The 21988-nt window shown below is 41.7% G+C and overlaps 1 protein-coding gene across 1 annotated transcript; it reads left to right on the top strand.

Annotated features, from left to right (window-relative positions):
* The first annotated feature begins 672 nt into the window (after window positions 1-672).
* LOC137452529 (MARVEL domain-containing protein 3-like) lies at window positions 673-20711 on the top strand. Its single transcript, XM_068161016.1, has 4 exons — window positions 673-788; window positions 1992-2139; window positions 5830-5993; window positions 19837-20711. Exons 2-4 carry the CDS (start codon window positions 2033-2035, stop codon window positions 20529-20531), a joined length of 966 nt encoding a protein of 321 aa, XP_068017117.1. The 5' UTR covers window positions 673-788; window positions 1992-2032; the 3' UTR covers window positions 20532-20711.
* The last annotated feature ends 1277 nt before the right edge of the window (window positions 20712-21988 follow it).

Below are 21988 nucleotides of genomic sequence, written 5' to 3'. Positions count from 1 at the left end.
TGGTCTGCAATGAACACCCACAGGCCATGCTGGCCTGCACCTTAACTCGCACCCACAAACTCTCAACGTCCACTCCTGGACAGAGCTCAATTACTCTAGCAGCTCCCTCATGTAGAGAGCAGCTCCAGCTCTCCAGCCCCCGGAGATCCACCGCAGGGAGGGCTTTCACAGAAACGAGACTGTAGGTATTCAAACAGTCACCTAGCTAAAGTACAGCTTTCCACCAGTGGAGAGTTTGGTTGTTTACCTCCCTTTTCACTGCCCAGCATAAGACAGCCTGTTCCCACCCACTTATTCCTGGTGAGTTCCCCCCACTTTCTTTCACCTCTGTCCTTTGTGCATCCCGAGGCAGGGCTTCCCGCCCTGTGCACTGCGCCTCAACGAAGCTGGCTTTTTAACAACAAAACAAAACAAACCCAGAGAGCGGGTGGGACCCTTGAACTTCAACTTGATTAACCTTCACGTTCTAGATCTTAGGGCACTGCTTACCACATTCTTCCTCAACACTATGGTGCACAGCGACCAGGGACCTTATTCCATCCAGGTAAACAGCAGCCCAGGGGACAGGCAGTGCCCCTCTCTCCGTCCCCAGCAAGGAGAGCACGCCCCGCCGCGCCATGATCCGGCGGGATGGCAGCACCTGCGCCAAGGGCTGGCCCGCCCTAGGAGGGAGGCAGGACGCAGGTGGGCGGGCAGGAAAGGAGAGACGAAGGGACGAAGGAATGGCGGGCCCAGTTGCTCCCGGGAGCGTCTGTTAGGCGGGCTGGAGTTCCGCACGCTCCCCTCAGGTGAGGGGCAGCGGGATGGGGGGGGGGGCGCTAACTCTCGCCCCCTGGGTGCCGAGGGACGGGAGACACGGGGCCGTTGCTGTCCGGCGGATGGATATCGAGGGGCGCAGCAGGGTGTAGGGTGTGCGTCAGCCACGGGGCAGCGCACGCGGCTTCAGCTCTGGGCCCTCGGGCCGGGTCCCCACCGGCAGGGTCACTCCCGGGGAGTGAAGGCTTGCTGTCGTCGTGGGGTGGAGGTGACTGGACCGACACCAAAAGCTGCCCGTGGGGAAAAAGTGCAGGGCTGCTTCTTGCTAAGTGGCTTCGGCCCAGAGCAGAGGACCTCATCTCCTGCAGAAGACACTCACTCTTTGTTAGCCAAGTACAAATAAAGGAGATGGAAGTCATTAAAAGCAAGTCCTCTGCTCGATCAGTCAAAATTAAATCAACTGCGGGCATTGCTGCAGTAATGATGAAGAGTTGCAATGAAGCCAAATGAAAATGAAGATTGCTTAGATGTTTAAACTCTGCAATTCTGTATTTCACGGGTTTGGGCTTAAATGTACTGGACACAAAAGTGTAAAGTCGCTTTCAGAAAATAACATCCCTGTAATATCTAATAACAAATTATCAAAAAGGTATTTTCTCACCAATTATTTTTTTGGCCTGGCTCAGCTTTGCCCATACCCAACATTTATCCAGATCTCAGGTGGCATTTGGTGCTGCTTCTGTTTACAGCCATGGTTGCCCACCTCTTGGAAACTTCCCGGACAAAGGCTGTGCCCTTTGCTGTGACCTGCACTCTCGGTTTGCCTGCTGTCCATGGCAGTTGTATGCATTCTCATTGAATGCACTGGCGTTTGCTGAGGTTAATGTTTTGCATAAGAGACAACACCAGAGAAGCCAAAATTCGTGTTCTTAGTGGATACCACACCTTGTCCATGCAGCAAAGGGTAGGAAATTCAGAGCAGACCCAGAAAATAAGCTAAGCACAATAATTATTTACTACAGAAGTATTACAATTCCTTAATTAACAGAAAAATGCAAGGGAAAACTTCCTCCTTTAGTGAAGTTACTTGTATGTAGCTTAAAGGGTTCTACTTCCTTCTCTTTTTAAGGAAGTCTACTAAGTTTTGAATCAGCATGAAATGAATGTGAGTGCTGGTCAATGAGTAACTTTTAACTAGAGCTATAAAATGAAGGAATTTTATTTCTGTGGCTCAGGAAGTTATTTTAGAAGGAAAGAATACATGTAAGAAAACGAGATGTCTCATGCCGGGAGGCGATACCAGGAAAAGCAGAACAGGCACCATGAGAACCACGGATATGAGGAAGACAGAAGAGTGAGAAAACTTTACGCGTACAATGGAAGGTATGTCTTTATTACCTTAGAGAAACCCCACAGGTCTGTAATGTATGTCATCATCTTTGCCTGCTTTTAAATACTTTCATATTACAATAAAGAAAGCATTTACTCAGCCTTGAAATCATGAAGCATAAGCACATCACCTTTAGAATCAGGGAGCTACTTTACACGTAGAAAATTAACCTTTTTCTTTATATTGACCTTGAGAAGGGGCAGAAAGATAGGCTGTGCAGCACAGGCAGACTTGTGATTTTCCTGGGGTTAACTGGCTTAAGTAATCCAAAGAAGGTTAATGAAGCTGGTGAATGGTCTAAGGAACAAGTTTTCTAAGGAGCAGCCGAAGCAACAGTTGTTGTGTCTGGAGATAAGGAAGCTCAAGAGAGACCTTACTGCTCTCTACCTGAAAGAGGTTGTAGCAAGGTGTTGCTCTTCCAAGTAACAAGTGATAGGACTAGCAGAAAATGGTCTCAAATAGTGCCAGGAGAGGTTTAGAGTGGACATCAGGAAAAATGTATTTCCTGAAATGGTTGTCAAACCCTGGGACAGGCTGCCCAGGGAAGTGGTTGAATCATCATCCCTGAAGGTATTCAGAAGACATGTACATATGGTGCTTAGTGACGTAGTTTATTGGTGGACTTGGCTGTGCAGAGTTAATGATTGGACTTTAAGATCTTAAAGGTCTTTTCCAACCTAAATGATTCTCCAAGCTGGGTCACAAGTAGGTGAAGCATGGCCATTTGTTTTAGTACAGTTACTGAAGAAGCTGGTCAGTAGGTGACAGCAAGACATGGCTTACCATTGCTTAAATGAGAATGCTACATGATGGGAGACCAGCATGGGGATGAACTTACTGAACTCTCCAGCTGCTCCAGTTCATCTCTGAACAAATTCATATCAATCTAAACCAAAATTAATTTCAGTAATCACAGTTAGTAAGTAAGTATTTAAGTATCTTACAGCTGTTTTGCGTCACTTGATAGTGGGTCAGCCCCAGTCAACACAATAAGCAGAACAACTAATAGGTTTGAAGTGACAAATACATTCTTGGGATATTACACTGCTACTTCCAGCCTGGACAGCCTACAGCATATCAGAAGTGAGCATAGGATGTTTTCCTTTAAGGATTTTCCTTGGAGTGACTGTATTGTGGGAGAGAGGTCTGTAATTCTCAACACCACTGTCAAATTGGCAGTAAGGTATTCATCATTCCCAGTTAGTCTCTGCGGGCATGATTGTAGGACAATTTAAGAATGGAGGCAAGGAAGGAGAGGAGATAAATGTAATTAATGTTATTGAAAATTGTCATACTGAAATGCTCCCTTGCATTTAGCATGAAAAGCAGAATGAGAATAAAAGCATCAGTGAAGAGTACTGCATGGACTAGGAGGAGTACTGATGGCTAAGTATAAAACATTAGGATGGTGTTAATCCTATTGCATTTTGAAAATAGCTAATAAATTCTTCCTCTGTCTCTCTTAAACCATGAAGAATTGGAGATAAATGGGAACAAAGGTCAGCCTAAGAATCATCCTCAGAGACAGAATCACTGTCCTTAGCAAAAGCTGAAATCAGGAGGGGATATAGTTAAATTACTTTGAACATATTAGAGGTGAAAGTAGCAAATACCAAGAATGTATTAACTGCACTATGTGGAGGGGAAAAAAAGAAAAAGGTGTTGGGATATTGGTGTGGATTTTTCATGTACAGCAGAATTTAAGCAATTTGTGCAAGGATAGCTATAAATTAAAACACCACTTCTTAAAGCACTTCTCTGGACATCCTGATTTTGCTGCCAGTTTTAAATTACTCAACACAGTCTGAAAATTAGTGGATACATCACAAGCCAACAGATCATCATTGTCCAATAGATCATCTTTGTATCCACCAGGGATTAGAGGAAGGGAGATGGTGGCTACAAAGTGGTAATAGCTATGGTGGCGTTTCTTAAGAGTCAGGCTGAGAATCTGGGGGCACCAGCCCTCACTACAACCAAATCAAATACATTTCCATCCCTTGCTGTTTTGTTGAGCCAAACACTATCCCAACATTTCCTGCTTAGCTCTCACAACAAAACCAGCTGCTTTTCTAAGGCTGATTGACCAAAAGACCTCCAGATACTATAATGAATTAGATGGGAAATGTGTAGTGGAAGCTGTAATTTGGGCGCCTGGTGCTTTCGCTCCTTATGAGGAAAGCTTTCTAGCCAGACTGCGTTCCAAATGCATTTCTGTCTGAAACTTCTATAATGATCTCATTACTGAGGAGAAAAAGTTGCACTGGCCAGAACAGGAACATCTTGAAGAAAAACAGGAGCAAAGGTGGCCATTGTGAGGGGAAAAAAAATAAAGAGCACCTAAAAAATACTTCTTAAAGAAAGGATTTTTTTTCCCTAATTATATTCTTGTTGCTGAACATTAGGAGGTTTTTTGATAATTTTGTTGTTGTTGTGTTGTTTTGTTTTCTGGCAAATAGCAGGATACAATAGAGAGAAGCAGCTGCATCAGAAGTACCAAAGGGATTGCTTTCATGTTAACTGGAAGTCTTATAAATCACACAGTTTATTTAATTTATGTGACACAGCTGCGCAGGATGCTTTGGTAGTTGCACAAGACGCAGGACAAAGGTCAGAAAAATCAGAAATGTTTTGGCCAAGTAGAGCTGTTGGCAGCCACACACCAGAGATGTTCATATTGGACTTGTTATTAAATGTCTTAAAATGTAAAAATGACAAAGAACATGATTTAATGTAGATGAATGAGATAATATTTGTAAGTAGAGTCTGGAAGTGGATTAAAGTAAACCTTAGTGAAGTGCAGGAAACAAAACTGTAGCTGAAAATGCTGAATAAGAAATTAGAGATAAAAAATGAATAGGAAGAAGACTTTTGAAAATGTAATGCTGAATGAGGACTGAAATACCTTTTAATAACAAAAATCACATAGCTGTACCTTGAAAAAGGCATAGTGTGATTCTTCAGATGAGGGAGAACATTTAAATTAGACCAGACACAAACCAATTTACAACCAATGTTTCATTCAACCTGAGTGTTAGCTCAGTTTAAAAAAGGCAAATAGCACTTCTCCAATAGGACAGTCTAAATCTCACCAGCCTCAGAAATCATCAGGCTTCAGACATGGAGCTGTGTGTCATTGCAGCCAAGTGGACAATCCCAGGTGAAGCATCCAAAGGAAGAGTCTAATTGGAGACAGAAGAAATTGATCATTTTGTGGGGAGGATCAATTTTTGATTGCTCATTAAATATCATCAATTACCTCAAAAAAATAATTAAATAGGCTTTCCCTCCAACCTCCATTTAAAAAATCTTCATCTACTTCTTTTAACAGATGTTTGTTTTTTTAAAGGCATCTTTGTGAGCCATGGTAATTGGAAGTACCAACATGATAAAATGCTTACCCATGACATAGTTGTGCTACTTTACACACTTCAACCATGAGTACAGAGTTTGTCAAATAAGAATAATCAAAGTGCAGATATCCTTATGAGCATGGCTTTATGCAAGTATTGGGAATAGTTGCTTTCAAAATATCCAAGCAAAAAACAAAAAAAAGATGAGATACCTGTGAAGCAGACTAGCTGGTTCCACTAATAGGAGCATCTTCCACTTTCTCATGTTCTAATGTTCAGGAGAGAGAGCATGATGTAATTAATACACCTTTGTTGTTTAAACTGTTGTAGATCAACAGAAGACATCCAACCTGGCCAGCACTCCAGGACTGCTACTGTTCATTCAGATGCCTGCTCTAAAACCTCAGCAGGAGACTATTTCAGCCCACCACCAGAGTGTTATCCTCCTAAGGAAACCTTCTCAATGAAGTGTTCAAAGGTATGCACAACAAGAGGTATGTGAGATTATTACTGCCTGCCATTTACCCCTCTCATTTGAAGGATTTGTCTTGGTTTTGGTTTCTGTGTTTAGAAGCACAACAAAATAAAGATAGAGGAATCTGTCAAAGAATCCAAACCAGAAACTGAGTTCAATTTAATGACTACAGATTACTAGCACATTTTAGGCATCTTAAAGGAAAGATTTGAAAACACACTTCCAGAACATGCATCCAGAGCATCAGAGTAGGTAATCACTCAGGTTGTGCAACAAGTGTTAACCTTTAGGATTTAGGAATAGATATTTGCATCTGTAGGCAATTTAAAGATAGCTGTTGAAGCTTTGATGCTAGTTTATTTCTGACACAATCTTCTCAGGTTTTTTTATCAATTGTGGATTTAATCCAGTCATCACTGGTACATCTTTATAAAGCAACACTGCAGGAGACAAAACTGTTTCATGGACAGGAATCCTATAAAGCAGCTCTTGAAAAATAACTTGATTTTTTCTTAGCTAGAAAGTAACTACAAGAAGCAGAGAAATTAGCATTATTGTGGGAGAAAAACAGCCTTAACACTTAGTAAACTCATTCCTGTAAACAAACAAAAAAGCCAAAGCATCCATTACTCCTTTAAAGCTTTCCCTTTTCCAGGACAATGCAAGTTCTCACCTTATTCATAGGAAAGGCCCACTGTAGTCCTGAGTTAAAACTTGCAGCTGGGTGCCAAGTCTTTGGCTGGAGTCTATGAACAGCTTTTCAGTGTCCTCCAGTAGAGAAACTAATGAAGAGTTTAGTTGTTGGATATAAATGAAAATACATAATGTTAGATTATTTCCTTACTCCATGAGGAAAAGTTAAATAGCACACAAATAGTTCTCTGTATGTGAGTCTATGAACAATTTTAAGAGTGTGCTGAACTATTTTCTCTTACAGATATATGCTGTGTACTTGAACACAGTTGGTTTTCCATCTTGAGGTTTAAGTCCAACAGTTAGTCAAGTGTATTTAATAATGCAGAGCCATACTGATATTTCATCCCTGATAAAACTCTATCAGCGGTCTCTTCTTCAACAATAGCAAATTGTTTTACCTTGTCTTAGAAGCTCTAGAAAATTCCATGCTTTATCACAAAATTGGAAAAAGAAAGTGACAAGTTATTTTTAGTTTTCCGTTTCACTGGCTGTTTAGACTTAACAGATAGCTTAGTGTGACTTGCTGGGGTTTTTCGCCCCCATGTTAACTTCTTTCAGTGCATGAAACATCATTAACATTTTCACAATGGCCTAGTTTCGGATGCATCAGTTGATGATGATTGCACTCCCACCCATCCCCCAGGTGTTGCTCAGTATTTTCCAAAAATTTAATGTCTGAGCTTGCAGTGGAAGGGGAAAAATAAATCATGTAGATGATAAAGCCTTTTATTAGGAGTTTAATTTTTTTAAATGAACGCATATTGAAGGTTGATAAGATTAGGGGAGTGCTACTCCCCAGTTTGATGTGAAAAGATTAAGGATTTCCTAGAACTGTTACGCAGAATTCTCAAATCCCTGCAGTCACAGTAAATGTTATAAATTAAAAGCTACGTGAATTGTTTACTGGATGTCAGTACATGTGAGCTCCAACTCACATGTTATGGCTTCCTCTAAATACTTCTTAACCATCCCTTTCCTTCACCAATGATTTATCAGTGCTCTGGTAAAATCCCCCTTCCCTATCATCATAATTCTGAAGTAAACTGGTATGAAACAAGTGATGTAGCACAGTCTTTTCCAAAGCAGCAACTGAAATATGAACTTCAGTTTCTGACCATACACATCAGTCTGCTTTCACTGTGGGGTGGTTGTTATTGTTTCATTTTGCCCAGGAAATATACTTATGTTCTTTGTGCACCTTGACTGGTTTGGCAAACTGCAGGGGAATTCTAAACAACCAGAGCTCTGAAAAGTATTTGTTCCACCCAGATACTTCCCTCTTCAGCCATGCTTTTTGCCAACAATATCCCAAAACACTGAAGCTGAGTTTCAGAAATAGGCAGGGATCCTTCAAACATCTTAGCTGCAGGCAGGTTTTACCCCCACAGCCATGTTGCAGGTTTTACCCCCACAACCACGTTAAGAAAATAAACCAAATCCAGATACAATGGAAAAAACAATTAATACCGATCCCTTTAGCCAGTGGAGACATTTGATACTATCTAAGAAACTTCAAAACATTCTGCTCCTTTTAATCCTTTCATCGTGACAACAGAAGGGAAAAAGAACGTTCAAGTGTTTTATGAGCAATATCTATTTCAAAGCTATTCAGGTAGGATCACGTGCATAGTAGTACTGGAACATGTAAGGCATTTAATTACACATCTTTTCAAACTATGTACCAGAGTGCAAATTTAGGAGGGCCAAAAGAGGTTGGGCCAGTACAGAGTGAGCTATCCTCATGTTTGGAGAAGAGAAGGTTCCAAGCAGACCTTACTGTGGCTTTCCAGTATCTTAAGGGGGCCTACAAGAAAGCTGGTGAGGGACTTTTTAGGGTGTTGGGTAGTGATAGGACTAGGGGGAATGGATCCAAGCTAGAGGAGGGGAGATTTAGATTAGACATTATGAAGAAGTTGTTTACTGTAAGGCTGGTGAGACACTGGAACAGGTTGCCCAAAGAGGTGGTGGAATCCCCATCCCTAGAAGTTAAGGCCAGGCTGGATGTGGCTCTGGGCAACCTGATATAGTGGAAAGTGTCCCTGCCCATGGCCTTCCAACCCTGACAATTCTGTGATTCTATGAATACTCTGCAAACCTCAGATTGGTGGAATTTTCTGAACTGGAGAACTGCATTCACTTCTGTTACACTTAATATGACTTTACAGCCCTATCAAATTTATTTAAACCTTTTCTGAATCCCCTTTTGAATGTTTGGCCTCCAGATTATCAAAGTTCTACAGGTTTTGTACCACTTGAAGAGGCAGTATTTTGCTTCTCCATGAGATTTATGATTGTAGAGCAAACTCTTCCCTTTCTCTCTGTCACTGTGTTCCTATTGCTTCCTCACAGACTAAAGAATAGTTAGGTTTGTCATCCAGAACGAAGTTTTTCCAGTTGCTCTTAGCTTGCCAGCCTCATACCTTTTCCATATCCATTGTACCTTTTTGAGATGGGCTCATCAAAAATGGACTGAGAATCCAAGACAAATTCCAAAACAAATCAGAGACCTGCATAAAATGTTGTGTCTCTGTAGTCCTAACCCTATGCTTCCTAGCTTTTTTGTGTGGTGTTTAATAATTAGTGACCACTGAGCTAATGTTTTCAGAGAAGGCTAGCTTATGTCTTTCCTGAGTGGAAAGGACTTGTAGAGAGCCCATCTGTGTGCTGTGTAGATGGGTGTGGTTTGTGTACATGCATGAAGTGTGAGGTTGCTTAACAAAACAATGATTGTTCAAGAGCTTGAGTTCCCAGCAGCCTACCTCTTTTACAGTTGGCAGTCAGTAAGACTTTGTTGTGATTATGAAAACAGATTTCACCATTTCACTTTCCACTCTCTTCAATTCATTACTTTGTGCACTTACTGTGTTATTTTTGTGGGTACTTTTGCATGGATTTCCTTGGAGTACTCACTTAGAGCTCCTTGGGCCATGTTGCAAAGCAATCTCAGGATGCACAAACTGTATTTCTTTCAGGTAAAACTAAGTCCAAGGGTGATGTGTAACTGTGGTCCTTTGTCCCAAACTTGAGCTAAAATGAAGTACTTCTCCCCACAAAATGCCTACCATGTAGCCCCTAGGTCTTCAGCTCTGACTCTAAAGCCCCATTCCCAATGGACTGTTAGCAGGCACAGACAGTGTCAGCCAGCAAAACCCAGAGATTTCTCTCCTAACTGTTTGAAAACTATTTGTTTCTTCTTACTCTTTAACTACTCCTAACCTGTGAGAGGATCTTTTATCTCACAGGAACTTAGGTCATTTAAGAGCACTACCCATTGGACTGCCTTTCTTCATCTATCTACTGCTTCTTTCAGGTGACTTCCTTTGAATGAACTTTTGACTCTTCCCTGTTATGCTTATGCTATCTTTATGTCTAGTTTCTGTATGTTTGGTTGTGGGTTTTTTTCCATAGGGACATTACACAAGTGGATCTACATACTAGATTCAGGAGGGCACAAAAACAAAGTCTGCCCCCTTGTGTTTCTGTAGTAGTGAGGGGAAACTTAAGGAACCGCCTATGGACTGGTGTCAAGCTGTCTAGATGCTCTACATGATTATATGGGAATTAGAAATAAACTGTTCTTGATAAAGACAAACCTTTTATCAACTAAAGAACTAATGCTTGTGGAAAAAAAAACACCCAACTTCTGCACAATAATGCATGCCATTTAAAGCAGCACACATTGATAAAGACAAGAGTTTTTGGCCAGGGTGTAATTAGAGCAAGAACTCTTTCAGAACAAAACAACTCAGCTTGCTTTTAGCAACACAGGTAAAAATTCTTAGTTCTCTCTTTGCTGTAGAAATGTGGAATCTGAAAATATATTTGCCTTTTGGGCCTTTTGAAAATATAACCACTCAGTGCTTTTGGCTGCAATGCTGCTTCTTTCACCTTAAGAGAGCAGAATCTGAGTCAAACCCAAGACTGAATAGCAGATCTTAAATTGGTCATAGATGTTTGGTCACTTGACCTTGAAAACTTGCCATTTCATTATGCATATTGGTGTGAAATAGGTAGAGCAGTGCAATGCCATAATAATCACAGAGTCATAGAATCAGTCAGGGTTGGAAGGGACCACAAGGATCATCTAGTTCCAACCCCCCTGCCAGGGGCAGGGACACCTCACACTAGATCAGGCTGGCCAGAGATACTTCCTTCAGTTTTGCATAAACATGAAAGGTAAACTAAGTTTCTCCTATCTTTGGTCAGTATATGGCTTAGGAAATGCCTGCACTTTTGCCATGTAGAGAACTGTACTGTACTGGTCATAATTTCTGAGCTAATAACTTGTAAAAAAAAAATCTTCAACCCACTTGGCATTTAATAGAGACAACACTGAAAAGGTTAGAAAACAGTCTGTGGGGAAACAAGTATAACTGAATCTCTGTTCTTCGCTGCCATGAATACAGCTTTGCACTATGAATAGCATCAGATTTCTGAAGCATGTTGTAGGCTCTTCCAAACAATCATGCCTTCAGCCTACATTTTAACATCCAGAATTGTTAAAACCTTCAGACCAATTTCCTCTCAGAAAAAGACAGCATTATGGTTAGCAACAAGAAAAGTCTCAAATTTCAAGCATAGCCAGGAGGAAATAACAAACTGAATTTGTTTGGAGGAGGAAATGAGGGAGTAACAATGACTTTCTCCAGGATATGTTCATGCCTTAACAAACCAGCATTAATTCAAATGTAAACATTTATAAACTGTTGTTTTTACAGAACAGTTCAATTTTTGCCCTGTAGCTATACATGCTGGCAAAAACCTCATAGACTAGAAAAAATACTGAGATGAAAAGTCACCCTGAACATAGGGTTCACACTGGTAGACACTGAGTTTGATTTATCTCATTGTTCATAATCATTATTCTGCTTCTATGTGTCTCTGTTATGTCCTGATACTTTTCTGCTTGGAGCTGGATTTAGGAACAGAAGGGGAAAAGTATTTTGCTGAGTACTTACAACCTTTCTAATGCTGTGGAAATATTGGGGAAGACTAGTGGTCTAGCAAGAGGCATTGGACTGAAGTAAAATACATGCTGTAGGTACAGTTCTGTACATTCAAAGCCTCTGAAGGGTCATTAAATGCACAGAATGCAGATAACTTTGTAGATAAAAACCAAGCATTTGACAAGTGTGTTCAGCAGTATATGTTAGGTCTTTTCAGCAGTGGTCAGAAGGATCCTTACATTTCTATGGAGGCATCCAATGGGATTAGAAATTACTGTATTTTGTAGTCACCTTCTTCACATTTTGCCCATACAGTCTGCCATACTCTGCTCCTTTAAATTGTCCTCAAATCTGTCAGACACTGTTCCTGTGGCAGTTAATTTCAACATATTTCTGCTGTTAGGAAGGGAGCACTGAGGTCCCCTAAAGTCTTATAGTAAGTGGATGGTTTCCCACCCCTAGCTGTTACAAAATGTATTTGAAACAGGATGACTAACAGACTGAATTTGTCATCCAGTTTTTTAATCCTGTAATTGTGAAGACAGAGGATATTAGTTGTGAGAATTGGATGGAGCTGTACAGATTAACATAATACCAGTTACTGAAAATGCATCATGAAAATTACACAGTAAACAAGGTATAGTGAAAGAGCTGCAGGTAACTTCTGTGTTCTGAAGTATTTCACTTGAAGGTAACTCCTGTTTGCTGTGCAATATAAATAGCCATGAGCAGTTAGTTCTATAAAAACATACAGGGGAACTACACTAGCTGCAGATGCTAAATGTTCCCTTTAGCAAACCATTACCCTGCCAAAATATGGGACTTCACTCTGCCCAAGTCTTTATATCAAGGTTTTTTCATCCCCCATTTGGCCCTGTGCTAACATGTACACTATTATTTTCAGACAGGGGAGAACTACAGCTGAGAAGAGTCACTCAAGTTGGCAGGGGAAGATAACTAGCAAAGTTGATGTTAGCTGTTAGGTATGTGTTAGACTCTAGTCTGCACTTCCTGACTGGGAAATCTTAGTGAAGTGTGTTTTCCACCACTATAGAACAGGACTTGCACCATCTTGATTGGAAGACCACTAGGTTTATCTTTCCCCACAACTGTCCCAAATTCTGGGAAGCAAGAAAAACTCTTCTCTTTTAGGAGGTGTCTCTCAAAGTTAATTGATACAGCAGAGTATTTATTGAATGCAGCTCCACTTCTTGAGCAGAAGATCTTAGCTTGTGTAAAGAAGGAAAATCCGCCCAGGCAGGAATGTTGCTAACCAAGTGTGACAGCCTACAACTGGTAAAGTGAATGAGAAGCTCAGGTTCACAGAAGCCTCCAACCTGGCCTGCCTTCAGCCAGACTATAATTACTTAAAGAGCAATAACACTCCAATCTTTGGACTTTGTAAAGGTGGCTCCGTTTCAGTTCAAATGGAGGGAGTGGCTATGGAAAGTTGGCCTAAGCATCAAGGGGTTTTCATTGTTTTCTGAACTCTTTTTTCAAAAACTCCTGCAAGTTTCTTTTGTTACAAACTACTCATTTACTGTTTGAAAAGACCATGGGTACATCAGGCAAAAAAGGCCGTTTCCTGAAACGCAGCATGTGAGATCACCGTGTAGAGACCAACCTGTGTTACAAATACACACACAGCCATTTACAGCTGTTGTATTTAAATCAGTATTGCCAAGTGCTACAATTTAATGCAAGACCTTTTGCTTTCCATCCTTTCCAAGATCATGAAGGGTGACTCATGCTTGGTTAACAGGAGAGAAATCAGAAACATGCTAGAAATTATGCTTTAAAGAACTACTGGGAACAAGTCAACCAAAGTTGTTGTTCCCAGGCACAGGCTGGGTTGTACCTAAGCTTTCTTGATGGCAAGTAAGTCTTTGTGTCAAACAGTGATGGGAAACTATGGGGATAGAGGCTGATGCAGTAGTTCTACAAATAAGGTCCACCCTTTCCTGTGAAAATTGAACAGCCCTGTTTAGAGGATGGGACAGTATAAAACAGGAGATCTCCTTTTGAGATTTCCTCATGGAGTGGCTATTTTGAGTAAAGAGGGGCAACTTACTAAAATATAATAATAATGTTTCTTTCTAAAGTACATAAATCATTCAATTTCCCAGTTGTTAACTATTTTTCTATCAATTTCCATGAAGAAAGATTTCTCACATTACTATAAATGTGTTTGGCATGTACATGCCACTTAGCATAATTCAGTGAAAGCTAAATCTCCCCACTGGCTGAAGAAGACTGAAACCTACAAAACCAGTGGTGGGATGGGGGGAGGAGGGTTGTTTGTTTATGACAAAGATGTGTATTGCCCTGAGCCTGCATCAGTGAAGTTGGCTGAATTCTTTTAACTGGTTTCACTAAGTTCTTGCTGTGTACTGGCATACATGAGGGAATTAATAGTGATAGCAAGGTGTGCTAATACTTTGCATCCAGATGTACTATTTTTAATGTTGTGACTGTTTTCTCCATTTCATTTCCCTTGCTCAGTTCTTCACTCTTCCTCCTCACTTGTTACATTTTTGTCCCCTTCCAAAAGCAGAAGAAACCCCCTCTTTTCTTTGACATTTTTTCCACCTTCCTCTTGATCTATTCCTCCTGCCATCACCTCAGTTCAGCAGAGGTAACCAAAACCGCACATTGAGCTGTGCCTTCATTCTGAAGAATGTGAAACCTGCACTAGCCTTTGACATCCTTTTCAGGACTGACTGCTGCTTTTGTAAGTCACTATATATATGGTCAAAATACTTGTCTGCTCCTTTGAGAGGAAAAAAAATTACCTCTGAAAAACAGAAAGCTCCCCCAACTTTCAGTGAGAATGGTTGGGAGAATGATTTTTTTTAATGCATGTGTTGTAGCCTCTCACTCCTCTCCTCCCTTCTCCTGGAGTAACCCCTAATGGGATATGACACAGGCGCCACTGACCTGTGCAAATCCCAGTGCTGCTGCCCTGCTGCTGAGTCCAGGTGTCTGAGAGGGGCAGCTGGGCATGCCCTGGGCTGCCAGATGTATACTGCTGGTCACATCAGTATGTGACCTGCAGAGGAAGCAAAGGGAGAAAGCAAGCCAGAATGGAGAATGATGAACATAAAATATCTCAGAAGTACATAGGGATGTTAATTCAAGGGGAGAGAATGGTACCAGAAGAGTCTTTTCCTTGGAAAGAGTCCATGTGTAGTCAACAGAAGTGGAAAAAAGTGACTACCATGCTAAGATGCAGTAGAGTGAGACACTCTGATGGCTCTCCTCTATTAGGGTAGGTTCAGCAGAGTCAGAACTGACTGTCCTACAGTTTGAGTCTTGTCAGCTGCAGAAACAGAGGAACAAACACAAACTATGTCACTGTTTGTACACACATAGGCACACATACTGTAATCCTGCCATAATGCTGGGATGAAAATGCCTCTTCACAGCTTCTGACGTGAGACTTGAGCACACAGTTGAGTTACTAGGTACCTCACATTCAGCTGCAGTGTAGTTTCATGAGGCAGAGCATGCAGATCTAACAGCTCACAATCACCTGAAAAAGAGAGTTTCTGTGTTTTCTATGATCCTGACTTTTTTTTCCCCCGGCTAAACTCATGCCAACACGATTGTTCTTCAGATAGACTGTGAGTCACTTCAAGTTGCTGAAGTTGCAGGAAAACACAGCAGCACACAAGAAAAGGGTTGAATTGTTTCCTGCTATTTTAATTTTTTTAAACAGCCCATGGAAGTGTCTAATGCTAGGCAATAGCAAAGCATCTACCTGAATTCAAAGTTAACAAGCATGACACTTTGAAGGTACTATCTATTGCAGAATTTTATGGAATGAATGAAACAATTTTCTGGAAAGCTCCAGCAACAGCCACTGGATTTTAGATTGCAGCCATTCTCCTCACCTTCACTACTGAAAAACAGTGCTGGAAAGAAGCATGAAAAAGGAAATAGAAGTGAATCTTGTTACTTGTTTGGTATGGAGCAGGTTAGTTCACACCAAGTGAACTGTTCACTGTGATGATTTTAATACAGGTCAGTAACATTTTAGATAGATCCCAAGATTTTGAGATCTGTCTAAAGCAGGGGGTGGGGGTGGGAATCCCAACTGAAAAAAACCCCAAGCAACCAAATCAAAACCCACCAAACCAGTGGAATTCTAAGATATTCAGACCTTTTGTCCTTTCACACTCAAGTCTTGCAGTGTCTTCATTGTTGCACAGGATTAGGGAATAGTTGTAGAGATAAGTAACTTTCCCATAGGAAGACCTTTTGGCAGTCTAGTTTCTGCAGCTATAACTCTTAAGATGCCAGAGCTAATCAGCCTGTGAAAGCAGGAATGGCAGCACAGACTCAGAAGTATGGCTTTTAACTCAGTCCTTTCATCTAGCAATATACTGCTAGGAGCAGGTCAGTATGTGTGTGCTAGCATACCTAGACAGAGCTAAGATTCAAAACTTACCTGCCCTGTTATTTCTTATTTCTCATGTCTGTCCATCCTGTTTGTACTAGTACAGTCGGATTAGGTATCAGCTTTAAATATCACAGGTTGCATGAGGCTTTGGGGCTGTCTGGATCAAGATCTGAACATACTATAGGGCTTAATATTTCCATCAAAGCCCTCATGAATGCACAAAGCCTTAAAAGATTTCCACAAGCTCTTTGCTATTTTCACAAACCCTGCTGGCTGTCACTGTAGACTTGTAATTCCTAGCTGGTTCTACATACTGCTTATCATTTGGGGATTTTCTTTAATACAGGAGGCTTTTGTTATTGCACTTCTAATTATGCTTTTTTTTTTTTAAAGTTAAACTGTGTGATGTATATAACTGGTGGAGTAGCTGCTAATGAATCTTTTTTCCATTGTTTAGTCACTCCAATCAGTCCTATAGCAGACATACATGAAAACTGTCTAAGTACATACAAAACCTGTCTACCCTGAATCCCCTAATATTTTTTCAAGGCTGTCATTTTAAGGCATCTTCTGCTGCAGTTAAAAATACAGTAAACCTACACTGATCATATTTGTCATTTGCCTGCATTAGGAATAGTGTGGCCAGCAGGAGCGGGGAAGTCACTGTGCCCCTGTACTCTGCATTGGTTAGGCTGCACCTTGAGTACTGCGTCCAGTTCTGGGCCCCTCAGTTTAGGAGGGACATCGAAACACTTGAACGTGTCCAGAGAAGGGCAACAAGGCTGGGGAGAGGCCTTGAACACAAGCCCTATGAGGAGAGGCTGAGGGAGCTGGGATTGTTTAGCCTGGAGAAGAGGAGGCTCAGGGGTGACCTCATCGCCCTCTACAACTGCCTGAAAGGTGGTTGTAGCCGGGAAGGGGTTGGTCTCTTCTCCCAGGCAACCAGCACCAGAACAAGGGGACACAGTCTCAAGCTGTGCCAGGGGAGGTTTAGACTCGAGGTGAGGAGAAAGTTCTTCACCGAGCGAGTCGTTCACCATTGGAATGTGCTGCCCAGGGAGGTGGTGGAGTCACCGTCCCTGGAGGCATTCAAGAGGAGATTGGACGTGGCACTTGGTGCCATGGTCTAGTCATGGGGTCTGTGTTTATAGGTTGGACTCGATGATCCTCGAGGTCTCTTCCAACCTTAGTTATACTGTGATACTATGATTCCATGAGCAGACACATTCTGCCAGCCCTACTGTGATACTACCAATCAGAAGTTAAGGAACTGCATACAGAATTTATGTGAATAAAGATTTGGAGCAGTGTCATTGAGGATTGGGATTATTATAAATGTGGGGAGGTTAGCAGCAGGTGCTGAAAACAACAGCAGAAAATTGCCTTTTTCAGAAGCACAGCAAACTAATGTACAGGAAGAGTTGATGCTCAACAGATCAGAGTGCCACACCAGTCCCAGAGCAAAAGGAAATTCTGAACACAATGATAGAAGACTGACTGACCATGAATTCCCAACTTCTAAGTTCCCAAACACTTAAAATTTATGTTTCCTTTAATCAAACAGGCTTTCCTCCCTGTAGACTTGGTAAGAACTGCTTCCTGATGGAGCATCTATGAAAGCAGTAGTCAGCCCTTAAAAAGGGCGGTGGCCTTCTGTGTCAAACAGTAAGGGCCCTGAGGACCTAAGTTGACTCCCTGTTTTTGGGAGGCATATTGTACAACTCAGCTGAGCAGACAAAAATATCTGATCCAGTTCCAACGAATGTCCTGTACAGCTATTATTCTTTCACAATATTTTGAACGGTGCTGGTGAAGTAATGACTCTGTGCCCATTAAAAACATTGAGCCTTTTGGCTGCAGTTTGAATTTGGGACAAGGAGTTCCCAATCCTGTCTCATGGACCAAGATTTAAATTTCTCTTTACATGTACCTTCACAAATATTTCCTTTGAAATAGGTCAAGCCTCCTGAACAGATTTGGTAACCAGCATGGTTATTGCTTTGCTTCACAGAAATGGTTGTGAGGAAGTGTCAAGGAAAAGGCACACTGGTCATGCAGAAATCAACACTGTTTCTGAAGAACACACACACTTAACTCCACACTTATCTCCTCCTCAAAAACAGCACTTTGTCTTCTCTGACTGCTCTACTTAATTCTTTCAAGAATGTGAAATCTCTATGTGAATGCACTTGTGTATACATACATACATATATATATACACACACAATGTCAAATGTACTGAGCATCAGATATTCTCTTCCTAGGTGTTGCCACCATTATCAGTGCATCTCTTTGTACTTCTGGAATAGTCTGCAAGGCCATGATCTGAATGGGCTTGGTACCTACCTACAGCTGCACTAGCAGAACTAAGACCAATCTGGGTACAAGAGGAAGCAGAGAACTTATGAAGTGGCCAAAGATTCTTGTCAAACTATTGGCAAACACCTTCCCATGAAAAGCAAGAAGCAGCAGCAGGAAGATGCTCATTACCTCAGCCTGTGAAGGAAATACAGGGGCAGAATGTGAATACCCAATAATCCTTCAATAGTGGCTGTCACTGGCTTCCTTTGATTAGAAACACCTGGCAATGCAAGAGGAATTTGTCTAAATACCCTGCATGCTGCTTCAGCTCATTATTTTCCAGCCCATACAGCTTTGACAGCGTTTGAGCCATTGCTCAAAACACCACAGTGATCAATGGTAGCAGCATCAAATGCAAATCTGTATGCAAACTGCAGAATCTGCCCCACTTTAAAGACAAATATAGCACCATGGTGTTTGGCTGCTTATGCTCTTGGCTGTCAGACTGCATGAAATAAGATTCACCATTCTGTAATTAATTTAAGAACTCAAGGAGCAACATGCATGATACACTAGGGGGTTTAATTTCCAGAATAGGCAACTCTAGCTATGCTATGCTATGGTGCAACATCCATCACGTTTACTAATCTTAGTCTGACCCCTAGTGAGCTGTCATAGAATAATCAGATTTATCTAACAGATGCTGCACCTATCTGGTGGAACAAAAAGAAGTCATTTATCCACTTCCTTCCCTTCACCCCCTTAAAAATCCTTGGTTACCTTTAACTGTAGCATAACATAAGAACAAGAAGAGTCAGCTCAGGAGTCATAAAGCTTTTTCCTGAAGGTAGGAGTGTAGAAGAGACCTCATGACAGTATCCAATTAATTTACCTCTGCATATAAGGGGATTTTTGCCTCCTTCACTCCTCTTTCCTTTTTTTGCTGCGATCAAGAACTGCTTCAGATCCATAAAGAAATTTTTATCTCTGAAGGAGGTTTCATCTCCTTAGAAAAGTTTAAATTAATAAAAACTTTGACCAAAAAAAAGAAAGTGTAAGTTAACGCAGTAAAGAAGTTTTAAAGAACCCCAAAGAACTTGCACAATTGTAAGCCATTAGAACCTTCGTAGGTTTTTATCCCTTTTCAGCTCAGGATTTTGTTCATACTGGGTATTTCTTGCTCAATGTATTTATGCCAAGTAGTTACAGGCCAAAAGGCAATCCCTGTGTGCTTAGCTTGGCAATAACACAAGCACAGTAAAATTTTTATGGATTTCTTCCCCCACATGAAGATCCATTTATCAAGCACACTACAATCTTTTTTTGAGTCACTTGCCCAGCCTCTGAAACACGCTCACAAGAGCTCTTGCTTTTTATTAAAGCAGAGCTCTTCCATAGCTCTAGCCAAGAAGACTACCTCAGTAATAGTGCCTTCTGCCTGTGCTTCTGGTGTACTTCTGTCACCCTCGTTTTGCACAAGATTTTTACACCTGTTCCCATCTTTTGGCTCCTTACAGGCATTTTGAAGTTCGTGGAAATCACGGTTAACATCCTCGTGCTGATTTGTGTGGCTGCTGCCCAAGCCTCTGTTGCAGGCTTCACATCCTTTGGCGGTTTTGGCCTCGGATCCTTTAACCTGAATTCAGCATACAGCCCCTTTGAAGGCACGGAGCTCCAGGAGGTGAGGGAGCTAGACATGCAGTTCACCCAGATGAGAGCTCCTTGCGTGTATGGTGGAGTCTCCTTCAGCTTAGCAGCAGGAGTACTTACCCTTGTCTTCCTTGTTGTGGGGGCAAAACCCATCCAGCAGCTGAGGGTGGGGCTGCTGGTAGGTGAATGTGCCTTCAACCTGCTGGCTGGCACATCATACATCATAGCAGTTGGCCTCTACCTGCATTTTGTCAGCCAAGTGAACTCCACAGAAGTCTGCAAGAGGCGTGAGAGACTGTATGCACGACGTGGTTACACCTCAATGAACTGTGTGGTCCAGGGTGGTGATGCAGCCGTCGGCCTTTTTGGTGTCGCTGCTGCCTGTTTGTACTTTGCCAGCTTTGTGGTCTGCATCCTTGCTATCCGAACAGTCTGGGCCTTCCACAGCCACATGGTTAAGGCTCAGCACAACCTCACAGACAGAAGTGTCAGAAACCACCACGCCACCCATAGAACCACTGAAAGCTCTCACAACATCCAGGCTCTTGCCACATTAGTGTGAAGTCAGCTCAGATACTGTGCCAGAGAGCTGGAGTACCAGAACCAGACACTGGGTGTCATATGCTAAACAAGCGACCAATCCACACCCTATTATCCTGTAAGGTGCTGAAGTGTGTTACCAAACCACTAGATGTAACAATACTGCTATAACCTGATGTAATAAAATTGACATTGATAGGTATTTCAGCAAGGTTTTCTTGCTCAAGCTGGACTCCAGCATATCAAATGTGTTTGTGATATCTTCATCCTGTACCAGAGCAAATCCAAACACCAACAGGCTGTTAATAGATTGCTACCAAAGTGCTGTTGAACTTGGGCTAACAAACACTTCCTTTCCTCTCCCATGACATAAGGAATTGAATACACAGCTAGGATGGGCTGGACTCCAGCATATAAAATGTGTTTGTAATGTTTTCATCCTGTACAGAGCAAATCCAAACAGCAATGGATTTTAATAGGTTGCAATCAAAGTGCTGTCAGACTTGTGCTAACAAACATTTCCTTTCCTCTCCCATGACATAAGGAATTGAATACACAGCTAGGATGGGCAGCCTTGAACAGATCCTGTGCCCGTCAATGCCTCCCATTCCTTTATGCCACACCACTCACAAAACAGAGGACACTCAAGAGCTTTTCTGAATCACAGCCAAACCCACATATGTCACCTGCTTCACTTGGGCTAGTGGAAGGTTTTCTTTTTTGAGTCATGGGAGCTGGCACATGCCAATCATATGCCCCATGAGGAATGCTGCTGGAAAGAACCAGCTGTGATTTCAAGAGCTGCATTTGGCTTCTCCTCCAGTTCCCTACTAAATTTTCCCTACCTCACTGAGCATGGCTCAGAACCTACGAGGCAGCATATTGCTCAGTTATCAGCTTAATAAATATACCACTTGCTTCTGTAAATACCCAAACAAGGTTTGACTTGCTGACTCCACAGCCAGTGGTGGCAGAGCCTGAGTAGAGAACACACTGGCTACCCTGGAGTTTTCCATGGCCATGGTGTAACAGTGACAGAAAACACTTGCATCCTTCCAGTATCTAATCATATGAAACATGAGTGAACAGTAGTAATTCTATACCCCCAGGATTGAGAAAATGAATTTTAAGAGAACATCTTTCAAGTATCCATTGTTTGAGGCAGATGAAATAGATAAGTAGTGTTCATAGATGAGGAGTTGAGGAAAAAAAAGACTGCTCTTGAGGTACAGAAGATTTGTTAGCTTGAGAGGAGGGAAGAGGCAATTTTGATTCTCACTATGCTCACTCTTTCCAGTTTTGTCTGGCTCAATGTAGTTGCCCAGATGAGGCTCTACTGAACCATAGCAGAGCTTATGTATTGCATACTTTTTAATATATATATTTACTTATATTTACACACACATATGTCTTTAAGGAATATGAGGTAATATATAAGCCAAACAAGACAATGTTATGGTTCTGATTAGAAGTGATTAC

Source organism: Melanerpes formicivorus, unplaced genomic scaffold (genome assembly GCF_026170545.1).
Source record: "Melanerpes formicivorus ecotype bairdi unplaced genomic scaffold, bMelFor1.0.p_v2 SCAF_55, whole genome shotgun sequence".
Taxonomy (NCBI): Eukaryota; Metazoa; Chordata; class Aves; order Piciformes; family Picidae; genus Melanerpes; species Melanerpes formicivorus.
This window is presented reverse-complemented; position numbering and strand designations above follow the sequence as displayed.

What these genes read in the sequence shown, in the direction of transcription:
- LOC137452529 (XM_068161016.1), top strand. Translation starts at nt 2,033, where the DNA reads ATGTCTCATGCCGGGAGGCGATACCAGGAAAAGCAGAACAGGCACCAT. An exon ending in CTTTACGCGTACAATGGAAG is followed by an intron (nt 2,140 to 5,829) that starts GTATGTCTTTAT and finishes AAACTGTTGTAG; the next exon opens with ATCAACAGAAGACATCCAAC. An exon ending in AAAGGTATGCACAACAAGAG is followed by an intron (nt 5,994 to 19,836) that starts GTATGTGAGATT and finishes GGCTCCTTACAG; the next exon opens with GCATTTTGAAGTTCGTGGAA.